At 40.5% G+C, this 15,409-nt stretch overlaps 1 protein-coding gene across 2 annotated transcripts in view; it reads right to left on the reverse strand.

Annotated features, from left to right (window-relative positions):
* Window positions 1-15,409, reverse strand: part of itga11b (integrin, alpha 11b) — a 47,569-nt gene that overhangs the window by 31,643 nt on the left and 517 nt on the right. For both annotated transcript variants that reach the window (XM_084734612.1, XM_084734611.1), the window contains exon 2: window positions 4,775-4,886. In XM_084734612.1, coding sequence (XP_084590738.1) covers window positions 4,775-4,886 — 112 coding nt within the window. The remainder of the gene's footprint in view (window positions 1-4,774; window positions 4,887-15,409) is intronic.

The raw sequence follows: 15,409 nt of genomic DNA on the forward strand, positions 1-15,409 counted from the left end.
TAAACACGTACCGCCGGAGGTTTGACCTCTGAGGTCAACACAGGTCAACGGGTTTGACCTCCAACAAACAGACAGACACACATACAGTTCAATGTGGAGGTCCACTTTAGTTTTCCATCAGTTTATTTACTTTTTCTTCATGTGGCTCTTTTCCAGCACTAAGAGACAGAAACGGTAACTCAGAGGAATGTAGTTTAAATAGTTTAAATAAAGCTGATTTGCAGCCCACATGTGCAGCTTTAGAGGAGGATTTGATACGAAAGTTCCTTGTTGTAACTTTAAATAAATTGTATTAATACATAACTGGCTCCCGGCTGTCACACTCCGCTGCTGTTCACGTAACACATCCCTCTTTACAGCTAGTGGCTCAGATTTTAATAAGCCATATCTGTAATACCATCCGAGCCTGTTTTGAGCCTGTTATGAACCTGTTATGAGCCTGTTATGAACCTGTTATGAGCCTGTTATGAGCCAGTTATGAACCTGTTATGAACCTGTTATGAACCTGTTATGGGAGCGTCCAAATCAAAATGTCTGATTTCACAGCAGCTTTTCTACAAAACTGTGATGCATGTTGCTTTCCTGTCTCTCTACTAGAAATATATCTTTAAAAGTCATTACAACTAAAAACTGAGAAGTAAGGGGTCAAAGGTCACAGATAAATCACATTCCTGAGAAAATTCATGGATGATGTTTATTCCACTGCGGTGAGTCTGTCTCAATAACAACCTCAGTCAAAACACCTGAGATGTAAATGTCACCAGGCTGCGCAGAAAAACAACTGTGGAGAATAACGATGTCAGATCCCCCCTTTAAAAACACACACACACACACACACACACACACACACACTCAGAGAGGAGTGATGGGCTTCCCAGAGGGAGGCTGGGGAATAACAAACCGCAACACATAGTTTCCAGATCCGCCGCTCTGCCTCAGGATGCAGGAGAAGCCGGTCGTGAGACAAACGCAAATACTTTCCACTTATTTACCTGCGACTTCAAAGGCTGAGAGATTTTGTAATGCTGGAAGACTGTGAGGTATCCATCACGGCTGAAATGTTTCCAGATAAAAAAAAGAAGCAGGAATGTTGCACAATCTCACCTGCAACCGCAGACAGACAATAAAAGGACAACAACAGCAACAGACTCAGACTCACTGCTCTCAATTTGATCACATTTTATTTTTATCTCTTTATTGTATTTTCAGATTAGATAAGATTTCAACACTATACACTGACATTAAGTGATGCTTTCACTTCTGAACCTTTGAGATTATTTGTACAGAGTACAGTCGTCTCACATGCATGTTCTGCTAAAAGAAAACGTCCTGACTTATTTGGATTTCTTTAAGCCACCAGCATGGAGACATGAGAAAAGACTGTAAGAGATGGACTGCAATGAGAAGGGATGACATCATCTCAACTCATCTTATTTCATCATACAGTGTGTACGGAAAGTTTTCAGAGCGTTTGTTGTGACACTTGTAATTGAGCTCTGGTGCATCTTATTTCTATCAGTCTTTGAGATGCCTCTAGAACTTGTCCACCTGTGCCTAATGGAATTCACCGGAAAGGCACACACCTGTCTGTCTCACAGCTGATGGTGTATGTAAGAGAGAAAACTCAGCCATGAGGTCCAAAGAATTGTCCATAGATCTGTGACTCGTGATCGTGTCGAGACACGGACCTGAGGAGGGATAAAAGAACATTTCTGCAGCATTGAAAGTTCCTGAGAGCACAGTGGCTCTTCTTTCTCAAATGGAAGAGATTTGGAACCACCAACAGTCCTCCTACATCTGGCTGCCCATGAAGGGCCTTGGTCAGACTGGTAACCAAGAACCAGATCATCACTATGAGTGAGATCCAGAGTTCCTTTGTGGAGACGGGAGAAGGTTACTGAAGGACAACCGTCAATGCAGCACTCCACCAATCAGGCCTTTATGGTAGAGTGACGAGACAGAAGACGTTCCTCACTAGAAGTCAGGTGACAGTCAGTTGGCAGTTCACCAAAAAGCACCTGAATGACTCTCAGACCACGAGAAACAAAATCCTCTGGTCCACCACATGGTGTGTGGAGGAAAGCAGGCACTGAGCATCGCCTCATTAATACTGTGAGGATGTTTTACTGGAACAGGAACTGGGAGACCAGTCAGGACAGAAGGATTGATTGATGCCAAAAAATATTGATCAATCCTGAGTGAAAACCTTTCCCACGGTACTCAAGATCTCAGGCTGGGGTGAAGACTTACGGCCAAGAAAACACAGGAGTGGCTTTAGGAAAACTCTGTGAAAGTCCTGGAGTGACCCAGCCAGAGTCTGGACCAGAACCCAACAGAACATCTTTGGAGAGACCTAAAAATGGTGGTGCACCGACGCTCCCCATCCAAACTGGGTGAGCTTGAAGGATTCTGCCAAAGAGGATCGAGAGAAACTTCCAAAAGAAAGGTGTGCCGAGCTCACAGGATCATTCCCAAGAAGACTTGAAGCTGTGACTGCTGCCAAGTGACTAAGTACTTTTTCAGTCTTTTAGATTTTAGATTTAGAGACACAACAACCTGTTTTGTCTCTGTCGCTGTGGAGTGTTGAGTGATGAGAAGAAATCTTTTTTAAGACGAGTCTGAAACAGCAAAATATGGAAAATCTGAAAGGGTCTGAAACCTTTCCATATATACTGTAACTCAATTCACTAATTTCATCATATCTTTTTTTAAAATCTCATTTTAGCTCATGTTGTACATTTAATCTCATCTAATCTAATCTCATCCTCTTTGCAGCAGAAAGAATCAGTTGGAGGTTTAAATGTGTCGGCTGATATTTGAGGATCCAGCAGCAGGTTGGGAACATAAAGATGAAGAATGAGAGACGAGACAAACACTCAGCAGACTGATGGAGTGCCAAGGACAAACTGTACAGGAGCATGTGAGAGCACGGAGGAAAAGAGACAAACTAATAAGCAATGTGGCCATAGGATCAAATCTAGATTATGAAACTCTAATTTATAGCAGAGAGGACGATAAATAACGGCCTGCCGCTCAGCAGATACGTTCCACTTATCAGACACATCGGTGGAAAAATGTGTCATCCCGACATGATTCTGACATCTCGACATGATTCACTGACACACGGCACCAGGAGGACACGAACCAACAACTAACTTTCCTGGAAACATTTCCCAACCCAAGGTTTTTCGACTCACTTTCCCAGGACATGGAACGCAGCTTCTGACAGGCCACAGTGTCTAATAAATCCTAAAATTCAACAGCTATTTTCATTTTTAACCAGACAGACATTATTATTCTGTCTTAACCTGAATGTACCTGGAAAAGAGACGGACTGAGGCGTCCAAATACCGTCTAAAACTAAAGAGGAACACCTAGAACCTTGTTAATAGTGGAGTACATAATATTTAGTTTATTCAGTTATGCAGAAATATAAGTTCAGCCAATTTACCGCTCTCTAAATAAAATTAAAACAGAGTAAAAACACATCATGTTAGTTGCCAGTTCAACAGAAGCTGTCCAGCTGCTGTAGCTGCTTCTAACTGAGACGTTTAAGTTCAAGCAGCTGTTTCTGATTCTTCCCTCCATCAAATAACTCCACATTAAACACCAGTGGAGCACCGAACTGAATGACTGCAAGCTGGTCTTTAAGATGTACACAGACCAGTACAGACTGGTTTCTATACACGTAGACAGACCAGTACGGACTGGTTTCTATAGATTTACACAGACCAGTACAGACTGGTTTCTATAACCGTACACAGACCAGTACGGGCTGGTTTCTATAGATCTACACAAACCAGTAGAGACTGGTTTCTATAACTGTAGACAGACCAGTACAGACTGGTTTCTATACACGTAGACAGACCAGTACGGACTGGTTTCTATACATGTAGACAGACCAGTACAGACTGGCTTCTATACATGTAGACAGACCAGTACGGACTGGTTTCTATAACTGTAGACAGACCAGTACAGACTGGTTTCTATAGATCTACACAGACCAGTACAGACTGGTTTCTATACATGTAGACAGACCAGTACGGACTGGTTTCTATACATGTAGACAGACCAGTACGGACTGGTTTCTATATACGTAGACAGACCAGTACAGACTGGTTTCTATACACGTAGACAGACCAGTACAGACTGGTTTCTATAACCGTAGACAAACCAGTACAGACTGGTTTCTATACACGTAGACAAACCAGTACAGACTGGTTTCTATAACCGTAGACAAACCAGTACAGACTGGTTTCTATACACGTAGACAAACCAGTACAGACTGGTTTCTATAACTGTAGACAGACCAGTACAGACTGGTTTCTATAGATCTACACAGACCAGTACAGACTGGTTTCTATACATGTAGACAGACCAGTACGGACTGGTTTCTATACATGTAGACAGACCAGTACGGACTGGTTTCTATATACGTAGACAGACCAGTACAGACTGGTTTCTATACACGTAGACAGACCAGTACAGACTGGTTTCTATAACCGTAGACAAACCAGTACAGACTGGTTTCTATACACGTAGACAAACCAGTACAGACTGGTTTCTATAACCGTAGACAAACCAGTACAGACTGGTTTCTATACACGTAGACAAACCAGTACAGACTGGTTTCTATAACTGTAGACAGACCAGTACAGACTGTTTTTTATAGATCTACACAGACCAGTACGGACTGGTCTCTATAGACATATATACAGACCAGTACGGACTGGTTTGCTGATCTGGTGGATGAATAGTAAACTGGGGTTCTCACCACTGGCGTCCTCCTGCCTCGTGCTGCTGGACTGTGTAACCAAACTGTTTTTCTTTAGAACCAGAGAAGATCTTGAAGTTCTTTGTGTCGAAGTTGAAGCAGAGTTGAAGATCTGAAACACAGAAGAAGACACTCAGCTGACACAAAGTTCTCCTCATGACTGCTACAGTCACTTTCATTTATTTCTGGACGTCTCTGACAGCTGCCCAGTAAAACCAGTCCACATGAATCACAGCTGTGTTTTTGTCTTTGTGTGGATAAAAGTCCACTGAATTACCAGCAGAGACTTATTTCTGAACCCACATGAGCAGGAAGCAGAGCAAAAAAACCAATCAGAAACAGCTTCAGATTGGGATCAGTTCTTCTTCTATCACTCCGTCCACCTACACATTAAAGCCACCGCTAAACGAGGAAGGTTAATGTCCTTCTTCAGGGGCTCCAGGACATGTAGGAAAGTCTCTAATTGAAGAAGATGGTGAGGGGAAAACATAAATTGCACTTCATCAGTAAAAGATCTCTTGGAATCAAAGTTTCCTCTAAGAGCCCCTCTGGCCTGGAAGACAGATTCTGTTTCTCGTCAATTTTCCCACAGCAGAGAAAGAATGAAAATACTAAAATCATACACAGGTGTTCCTCATATTCCGTCCTTTCCCACAGGTATGTGGAGGGACAGACTCATGTCAACACCTTCCAGTACGATGGAAACAAAACAACAAGAAAGTAAACCAACTAAACTGCACAGATCCTGGACTGGAGCTTTAACTCTTTCCTCTCTGTCACTTTTAAAAAAAGACAAATGCACAGATTAGTTCACTTTAAATTTACAAGATGTTTTATCAACCAGTGAAGGTCTGGATGTAACTGGATAGAACAGGTTTCTGCAACCTGCAGTCTCTCCGGTGGCTTTGGCAAAGAAATACATGGAAATGCAAAATTATTTTACTTTTGTTTTTAATATTTTTAATTTTCATCTATCATTGTTTTAGGTGTACACTGATAAATATTTAAAGTTCGTGGCAACATATTCTCAAGCTTTGAGATCAACTCAAATTCTTTAAATGAACTTAAATCTTTGAGTTTAAGAAACCCCCATTTCTAAACCTCAAACATTCAAGTTTATCTAAAGAAGGAAAGTAAACCATCTCAATTAAAGATCATAGATCCACAAAACATTTAAAGGTTTATTTCAGAAGTCAAAACGTTTGAAATTTGGAGTTGTCTAAATTTTTGTACGGTGTAAAGTGAATGAAAAGTGAAAAGATTTTAATATTTTGTCAGATAAATAGTGTGTCATAGCCCACGTCTATGTCTCGGTTAATTGCGGTAAATTTTAGCTGTGGATGCCAAGTTGGGGAAAAAAAAAGAAGTGTTCAGGGAAAAGAGACAATTAAATCGTTGTGGCTCCAAAAATGTGTCTTCTGATCATAAAGGTTGCAGATACAGACCTACAACCTCACGTTTGTGTCCGATCTGTTCAAGAAAAAAATGTCAGGCTGGTTACAAACTTTCTCAAATTACAGCTACAGAAAACATCTGAGGTGAGAAACAGACAGAATCTTCATTTATATTTCATCATGTGATAATATTTCATTTAAAATAGTTATTTTTTGTTTAGTTTTTTTACTCACATGATAAAATAACACAATCTGTCCATCCACTGTATTTATTAGAAATAATATGACTTCTGCATCATCATCAGATATTCTTTGTTAGCCTGAATGCTGCTAAGCTAGCCAGTCTTTCTGATGTCTTTTAGAGTTTTTCAGCCTTTTACTGTTTTTTCTTAGCCCAGTTTAAATTACAGGACTTTCAGACGTGTTTTCCGTCCACCATGATAAAAAAAAATGAGTCCAAAGTGTCTCTCGACGTCTTTACTGCAGAAGCAGCTCGAGGACTGAATCATGTGTCCAGCAGCAGCCAGGAGCTCGTAAACTTCTTCTTAGATTAACAACAACTCAGTGAAACTTTCCTAACAGGACGAGTGTGAAAGTGTGTTAATCACAAAAACGTTTCTTCTTTTCTCCTTTAATTGACCTTTAACAGAAAAACACTGGAAGGTGGATTAAAGAACAGGCACATCAGAGGGTGAGGAGGAGAGCAGGGATCAATCAATCAATCAATCAATCAATCAAACTTTATTTTCATACAGTAAATGGAACTCAAAGTGCTGAACATAAAAAGAGCTCAAAGTGCATAAAAACACTACTAGGTACTACTCATACCTAAGTACACATTACACTATGTAATCTACTTAGTTACTTTTAAGTTAAGAGCTGAGTACAATTTGAATTAATATCCAGACCTTTCATCTGCATTTTAGTAGCTAATCAGATGATCTGATCACAAACGGACCAATGAAAACACTGACGATGTTAATGATCAGTTATTCTTTACTCCACCGTTTAAAATTTAAATCATGAAACTCATTCAATCTGTCCTGAACATGGAGGCGTCTTTAAATGCCCCCCCCCACTCCTGAAACCTCCTCTGGTTTCTATTAAAATCTTTATCGGGAAGGTCAGAGGACAGGAGGAGGGACAGACGACTGGAAGACATTGTGACGCTGCCAAGTCTGACAACGAGCGAGATAATAAAGGATGATGAAAATGACGTCACTGCACTTTTTCAAGATTATTTTCCACGACAGGAAACTGAGAACAGCCTGGAAAAACTGGAAAATGATTTCATCCTTTCAACAGGAGTCCAACAGGCCGAATTCAGTCTGTATCACCCAAATGAACGAGCGTTTAAAAATGTTTAATAAATTATGAGGAAGAAAAGACATTCTTCATCTATCAGATCACCACAGTGACTTTATTCAAGTGGCATTCTAAGAGAGAAATCTTTTTTAAAAAAGAACAGATTTTGATAGAAGTCTTAATTTTTTCCTTCCTCATGGTTTTGTGCTCAGAGCTTCAGTGACCTTCCAACTATTTCAGCTTTTTTCTTTTCAGCTCAGGCAGCTCTCCAGAAACTGTGTCACCAACTCTAAAATAAGAGCAGCTTGTAGAGCAGCTGTGCAAAGACAGATGTTTATAGATCATATATAAATCCATATGTTTTATGTTGTTTTTCATATTTCTTTGTTGTGTCTGAGGTAAATTTGAACTTTGTAGTCATTTTATTATGTTCTGTTTTTTAAAATTGATGCAACATAATAAGCGACGCACAATAATAACGGCCGAAAATGCTGATGTGACAGACTGATAAGATGACACAGTAAGTCTGCAGTGTGGAGGTCTTAGCGGGTCGGTTCTTGGTCCATCCTGGCCCCCTGGATGACTTTTCAGAGTGTGGAAGTTGCAGAGAAGTCATCAACTCTGTCCAATAAAATCCACTGATCTTTCTGATTAGTTGCCTGATGGTTGTGTTGTCCTAATAAGAGTAGTCTTACATAGCCAGCTGTCTCTCCACACAGAGAGCTCTGGCTTCACACATACACATTCTGCTCTAGACGAATCCGCTGACTGCTTTGTGTTCCACTACATTGCAGAACCGCCACCGCGTAGAACATCGTGTCCATCAGTCTCGGTGCCTGCTGGTTGGGTTGAGAAAGGAACCCCAAATTTGCGAGACTCTCGTGAGATTTTAGATGGTTTCAGTCAAAATGTTCACTCATGTGAGATCTTGCAGGTCTGAGGTTCCCTTCTAGACACGGTGTCTGCTGTTACCTGCTGACTGACAGATGGATAATAGGATTAAGGATGTTAAACAGCGTACCTCTGATGAAGGTTCCTTTTAGGATGGACGTACTAATGTTCTTTGAATGTTACACAGTAGTTAGACGTTGGTTGTGACTGCCAGAAATGGATAATGGAGAAGAAAAAAAATGGACCATCTCTGCTACATTTTCTTTGTGGGATTCATCTACAGGGGAAAAAAACACCCTGCCTAGTTTGCAATTCTTTAAACCAATCACAAACATCTTGGGCGGAGCTAAGCCCAGGATGCAGCGACTTTGCTGCTGCAAAATAATGTTGAGGGGGAACTTGTTCTGGTAGAACATTTGTACCTTGGGAGGCGAGTTCTGGCTCTAAAATGACTTCATCACTGCAACTAACAGCTGTTAGCTTGTCTATGTTCATACCGTTAGCATCCCAGTTGCTAATTTGCTGTTTTCAGCTTGTAGGTTGCAGCTCAGAGGTTGCTCTTGTTTCCAGGGATGCTGTGATGCCACGTGAAACAACCAACCAATGGCAGGACTTATACCTGCAGTGTGCGTCTGGTCAGTCAGACTATAATAAGAGAACCAGGCCAAACACTGGACACACTGGCACACAACACATCCAACATGCACTGTCTGCGTTGGCTGCTGTTCATGGTAGAACTGGAAAATGTCTTTGTCCAAAACATTAGCAGGAGTTTGTTAATTTACTACAGGAGAGACTTGATGTTCTCTGACAGTAGTTGTTAAGAAATACCTGCGTCTATCAGCCAAAATAAGTGATGAGATATTTCATCTCATCTCAGGGATGATCAGAATTTTAGAAATAGAGATGTTTTCCAGCCTTTATCATCATAACTGTTTCTGTGTCAGTGTCCTCGAGCCAGGCTTTAATTTACTAGCAGCCTGCGACCTTTAGACCCCACCGTGACCCTGTGACCTCTGCGGTCTTTCCTCGTGTGCTGAAGTATTTCCTCTGAGCGCTCCGGTTCGTCTCCTCCAGCTGTGTAAATGAGCACAGCGCTCGGAAAACTCTGCGTGCTGTGAGAATGTGTGCCAGTGAAAGGCAGCGGTGATGAATCTGGCTGCTGAGGACAGAAATAAAAGACAGTGGAAAAGACAGGAATGATGGCTGGATTGTCTCAGCCTTTAAAGGGACAGTCTGTGTTATTTGAAGTGCGGTTGTATGAGGTTCTTCTCCACAGTCAGTGTATTACCTTCAGTAGATGGAGGTCGACACGCCCCCAGTTTGGAGAAGCAGCAGGAGTCCTGGTGTAGGAAGCAAGGCCACGTCCCGACCCTGTCCACAGCAGTACATTGCTTAGCTTCCTACACTGGTACTCCTGCAGCCTCTCCAAACTGGGGGCGTGTCGACAAATAATCAAATAATCTGAACTAACTCTTTTAGGTGTGTTTCTTTCCTTGTGGCTGAGAGGAATCTGCTCCCGTCTGAGCCGAGCCAAGGACCAGCACAATTTATGGCGAAAGACGGAGAAAAACCTGGCAGAGCAGAGACACAGGATCCAGATCCAGGTCTGACAGGCTCCTATCGCTGCCACTGGGTGATCTGACTGATATGGATGATCCTGTCTGGCACTGACGACACATTCTTCTCATTTCTTTACACAGTAGAGGAGACTTTGTGACTTGGTTGTGTGTGTGTTCATACTTAGTTGATTTTTCCAGCTGTTGTCATAATTGAAACCAGGTTAACATCCTGCTGCAGCTACTGCAGCAACAGAGAGAGTATTTTTCTTTTAAGAGAAACAAAGTCTGAGCTGTTTTTGCAAAACCTCCAGTTTTCAAATCAGATGCAGCAGTTGGAAATCAGTCTAATCAGGTCAAAGATGGGAGTGATTTAGTGAGCAGAGCTCTTGTCAGGCAGCTCGCAGCCAAACGGCGTCTGTGTCACTTCCTCCAGCAGGCAGGCAGACGGCTCTATTGGCTCAGCATCACTGCAGCCGCGCCGACCGCGGCCAGATAACCCTTCACCTTTCTGTCAGGCAGCGCAGGTCAGAGGTTACAACCCCGACAGTGTGTGTCTGTGTCAGAGCAGACAGAGCAGGCTGTGACTGGTGTCATCAGATCAAACACATTCAGGCTGGATCACACCAACAAAGACCAGTTTTCAATCAGATTAAACTATGCTGCAACTTTGAGCTATGCAGCACCAAACTTTAAACCTTAGTTCAGGTTTTACTCTTTTGAATTTAATTCTGTTGCATGAAAACTTTTGATTCCAATTTAAAATTAGATTCAGTATGAAGTTTAAACCTCAACTTGGGGAGGTTTAACTTTAAAATGTCTGCCTCCCTCAAAGTCCCTCAAAGACTCAGCTGAGTTTTATTATGTGTCTCTTCTTTCTTTCACTCCAGTTGATCTGTTGGAACAGCCTGTCAGTTGCTGCCAGTAAGTCTCTCTCTTTTAAATGTTTTAGTTTGATGTAATTTAGCCATATTGTTCCATTAATTTGGACCAACGTGGTTTTTCTTTCAGAGGAGAAGAAATGAAATCTTCTCCGCCATCATGAGTGAGCTAACTTTTTTGCTAGCTAGCAAACAGTGCAATGTATTAACTTTATAGGTACCTAACAAAAATGTTTAATTTTTCTGGCAACTTAGCAAACAATGTAACATTTTAACTTTTAGGAAACAACGTAATAATTTGTTACATTTTGAGCAGGGCTAGCAGACAATATAAGGTTTTGTTGTTGTTGTTGTTGTTGTTGTTTTGTTTGTTTTTTAATAACTAGCAAACAATGTAATGATGTAACAATGTGAAAACAGAGATTAGTTTTTAACTCAGCTCTGCTTAGTTTTAATTCTGGATTTACTCAAGTTAAACCTGGTTTTGACAAACTCAACCCAGTGAAGTTGTTACAATACCAGAATTTTGAACTTTTACTTGGTAATTAGTGGATATTGTATCATTTTAAACACACAGTATTGAAAAAGAAGTGAAGTATTGAATCTCCTGACAACTTAAACCACATTACATTCATTCATGCCAAACTTCCTTGAAAATCCTGGACTTTTTAAATGCTATTGCCAGTCATCCAAGTTAAGATGCAAGCAATACAATTTATGAGAATTTTTGGAACCCTTAGTAGCAAATCTTAAATTCGGCATACACATAATTGATCAAGTGACATTAATTTTAAGGACTTTCTGCTCATATAATCATTTATCACTGCTTTAGCTATAGTCGATGCAGTGTTTGTGATCATAATGAAAGCTCCAGAACAGCTTGTAAATGGCCTGTCTTGTCAAGATCTAATTAACTTTAAACCTCAAAATATTCAGTGTTGCATTTCTGCTATTTGGTGGACTACTTACAGTGTTTGTTCAGTCACAGGCTGCAGCATAGTAAGGACTCCTTAAATTCAGAATTTTTTGAATGAAGTTTGGTGTGAAACTGTCTTCTTACATAAGATGACACGTATCAAAGACTGTCTTGATCATGATCCAGCAAACACTCTGTTATTCAGGCACTGGCTGAATTAATAAGAAGCTGTTCTATTTTCTTTGGTTACATAAAACTTTTTTTATGCATCAGACAAATTTATCAGACTGTCCCTGAAGCAGAGCTGTTTCTTCGTTACAGACAAAATAAAACCATCACGCATGTCTGTGGTTACTATGAAGTGCAGATGTGATGCCAAGCAGGCAGCAGAACTCGGCCAACTCATATTTCTGTTATGGTTTGTTTTGTGCTGGTGGAGTTTAATAGAAGAGAGAGTCAGAGATTCACTAGTTCTCAGGACAGACTTTGAACCCGTTTAAAGACCGTTTAACATCTGTCTCCAGGAGTAATGAACCCCACCTGTCTGGGACATCAAGGAGATGCAAACTGTCAGTAGATAATCGTACTGGAGCGATTTCTGGAAGGAGCTTGTGTGTTTTATCCTGAGCAAGGCAGGTGGTAGGCTAACTGATAGCTTCCTGTGTGGTGTTAGCGACCGCAGGCTGACAGGCAACAACAACAACAACATCATGACTGATGTGCCTCTGCACAAATTTTAACGATCTGCCTAAAAGCCACAACACGCCGTTAAAAAACCATTTCAGCCTGTGAGTTCCTGGAGAAATCAGCCATATCCTCAGAGCGAGAGCTCGCTGACCTGCAGGCTGAACCTCAAGGGAAACGTCCACATCCTCACAGCCATCGCACCAGAATCTACACAGATTCAATTTATGTGCCAGTGGGATTATAACGCTTTAGCTTCAATGTGTGGAAACACAATTTAATCAGAGTGAAACAGGAAGATGGTGTCTGACTTCACTCACTGGGATTGAAGCGTTCTAACTTGTAAATTTGCTCAGTTCTGTTCTGCAGGCTGCACTGGTTAAGGATCTGGACGGTAGTTGGTCCAATCTGCTCCTCGAACACTTTTGTCCAAGCACCTCACAATAGGTGCCCACCAGATCACCATGAAATGTGGTTTGACTATTTCTCTTTGCACCGTCATTTCATTTTCAAACTCTATTTTAATTTAACTCTATTTAATTTATTCAAGGTGTGTCCAAATCCACTTTTGCTGTCAGTGGGATACACCTACCAGCTGTGGCCAAGTGCGTTGATTAATTCATGGCCGAACATGCAATTAATCAATCAGAGGCTCACTTAGCATCACCTTTACCAGCACATTTACCAGAAGGAAACAAGAAGAAAAGATTTTCAAAAGAGGAGACTAGGGCTGCAAAATTATTCACAAATTTATCAAAACTGCAGTATGGCTGAGTGCAATGTCACAAATCACAGAACCAGAACCTCATCACAGTTTTTTGAAAAAGAAAAAATGTGTGAAAACTGTATTATTAAGACGTACTGTAGTCCTGCAGAGATGCTCTGGGCTACAAATCTTCTCCAGATGTAAGAAAACATGTTTGTTTGATACAGACCCAAGAAAATGTCACATTATTATTATTATTATTATTATTATTATTATTAATAGTAATAACGTGTGCCAGTGTAAGACAGCAAAGCCATCTGCGCACCATTCGCTTCACTTCTGGTCAGCTTAAAAACTTTTTATGTGAAATTACATTTTTAAAATTTTTCTTTTATTTTGTCATTTCAGTCAACTTTTTCCAATGTGATACTTCAAAATGTGCATAAAAATACACTGATGAACATGATGATTGACAGCCTTTCATGCTGCTTTTGAGTGTTGCCTTTTGAAATAACAATAAACACTTTTGTCTTGAGACATAATTAAATGACTGTTCATTTTAAACACACTGAGATCTTAACTGATTGTATTTAAAGTTAGTGAACACATTCATGCACCCTGCAGGCCGAACCTACAGATACAGTAACTGATAAAAAGTCTGATTGTTGTGAAATTCACCAGCCGTGTTCCTGCTATCCAGGACACATCAGAACAGCAAAATCATCACTGTGTTACTGATCAAACAATCTGAACTCGAGCTCCACTTCAGACAAACCGAAAGTTCTGGGACAAGTAAATAAGTAAGTGAGTAAGAGGACCTTGAGACCGTCAAAGTCATCATCATCATATTGTTCACTCTGCCTCACATTTATTGTTGTGTTTGATGAAGACTGCAGCCTCCAGAGGGGTGGAATCAAAAACTTACATCTGGACTTGGACTTTAACACCAGTGACTCGTGACTTGACTCAGTCTTAAGTCTTTTGACTTGAAAATACTTCCCCAAAACCCAAAGGTGATTAAGTCGGTTATTTAAAAAGTGTGAATCATGAATCAATTCACTTCGCTTCATTTCCTGAAAGAACTAACATTAACACTGTTCATTCTCAGCAAGTCGCTTTGTTTGAACCAATCAGACGACAGAAGAGAACCACGAACAACTAACCTTACACCACTGATCTCAGCTGGAAAAAATGACACCAAAGATCATTTCATTAATATACAAAAACTATGAGGTCGTAAACAAAACAAAACTGTGGGTTGAAAATTACAGATGGAGACGAAACATCTTCTAAACATACTGAAGTTACACAAACACAGAAAGTTGAGGTGCTTCTGTTTGAATGACACTGGATCTGCTGAAGAACACATTATGACTTGTTTAGGACTCAGAAGTTGCCCATCTTGACTCAGTACTTCAGTGTAAAGACTTGCAACTTTGTTAACTTCCACAGAGGAACTTTAAGTCTTCTTTATAAATTATTTACTGGTTTAAATTCCCATTCTGAAGCTCTGAAAGAAACCTTTTTGATTCAGCAGGTTTTCCACTTCACCACCTGCTTTCAGCCTCCAACACAACAAAACAAACCTCATCTGATGACACACCAGAGTTAGCTGTAAACTCTCACTATAAAGACTTTTACATGCACATGTTTATAAAGTCTTATAGAGGCTCATAATAAATGTTGTCAATGCTTCATGCTCTGCTTCAGATGAAAAGACTCAGATTTCAGATGCAGAATCAGAAAACGACTCTCAGGAAATCAGATAAAGGTGTTTAAAAGCTGTCAAGGTGCAAGTTCTTCACCTGCTGTTGGCTGTAACTCTGCAGGAATGTGCAGTGTCAAAATAAGACTTTAAATCCACGCACACGACACCAGTCCTGACGTGATAATAAAACATGTGCTTTGATATTTTAGTATGAAAATGAAGCATTCAAAAAGGTTCAGAGTTCCATCCTGCACCACAAAAGATTCATATTTAGATAAAACATAAATATCAGCCCTTTTCATGTGGGTGTGTTCACCTCTGTAGACCTGCACTGTTCTCTCTATGACAGCAGTCTGCAACCTCAACATTTTTGGTGTGGCATCAGCAGGTCGGTTCTGGAAGCTCAGGAAGACGACCCACCGATGAAAAGTTCCGATTTAGAGGAAAACCGAGCCGTAAACGTTGGCTAATGCACATTTTAGTTGACAAAATATTTTTTGGTGTATAGGCTACATTTTTTACAGTTGGAGAATGTAAGAGTCAAGTTACACTGTAAAAAAAATAGTTGAGACAACTCAACATTTCAAAGTA

Source organism: Lutjanus erythropterus, chromosome 13, assembly GCF_056507025.1.
Source record: "Lutjanus erythropterus isolate fLutEry1 chromosome 13, fLutEry1.hap2, whole genome shotgun sequence".
Taxonomy (NCBI): Eukaryota; Metazoa; Chordata; class Actinopteri; order Lutjaniformes; family Lutjanidae; genus Lutjanus; species Lutjanus erythropterus.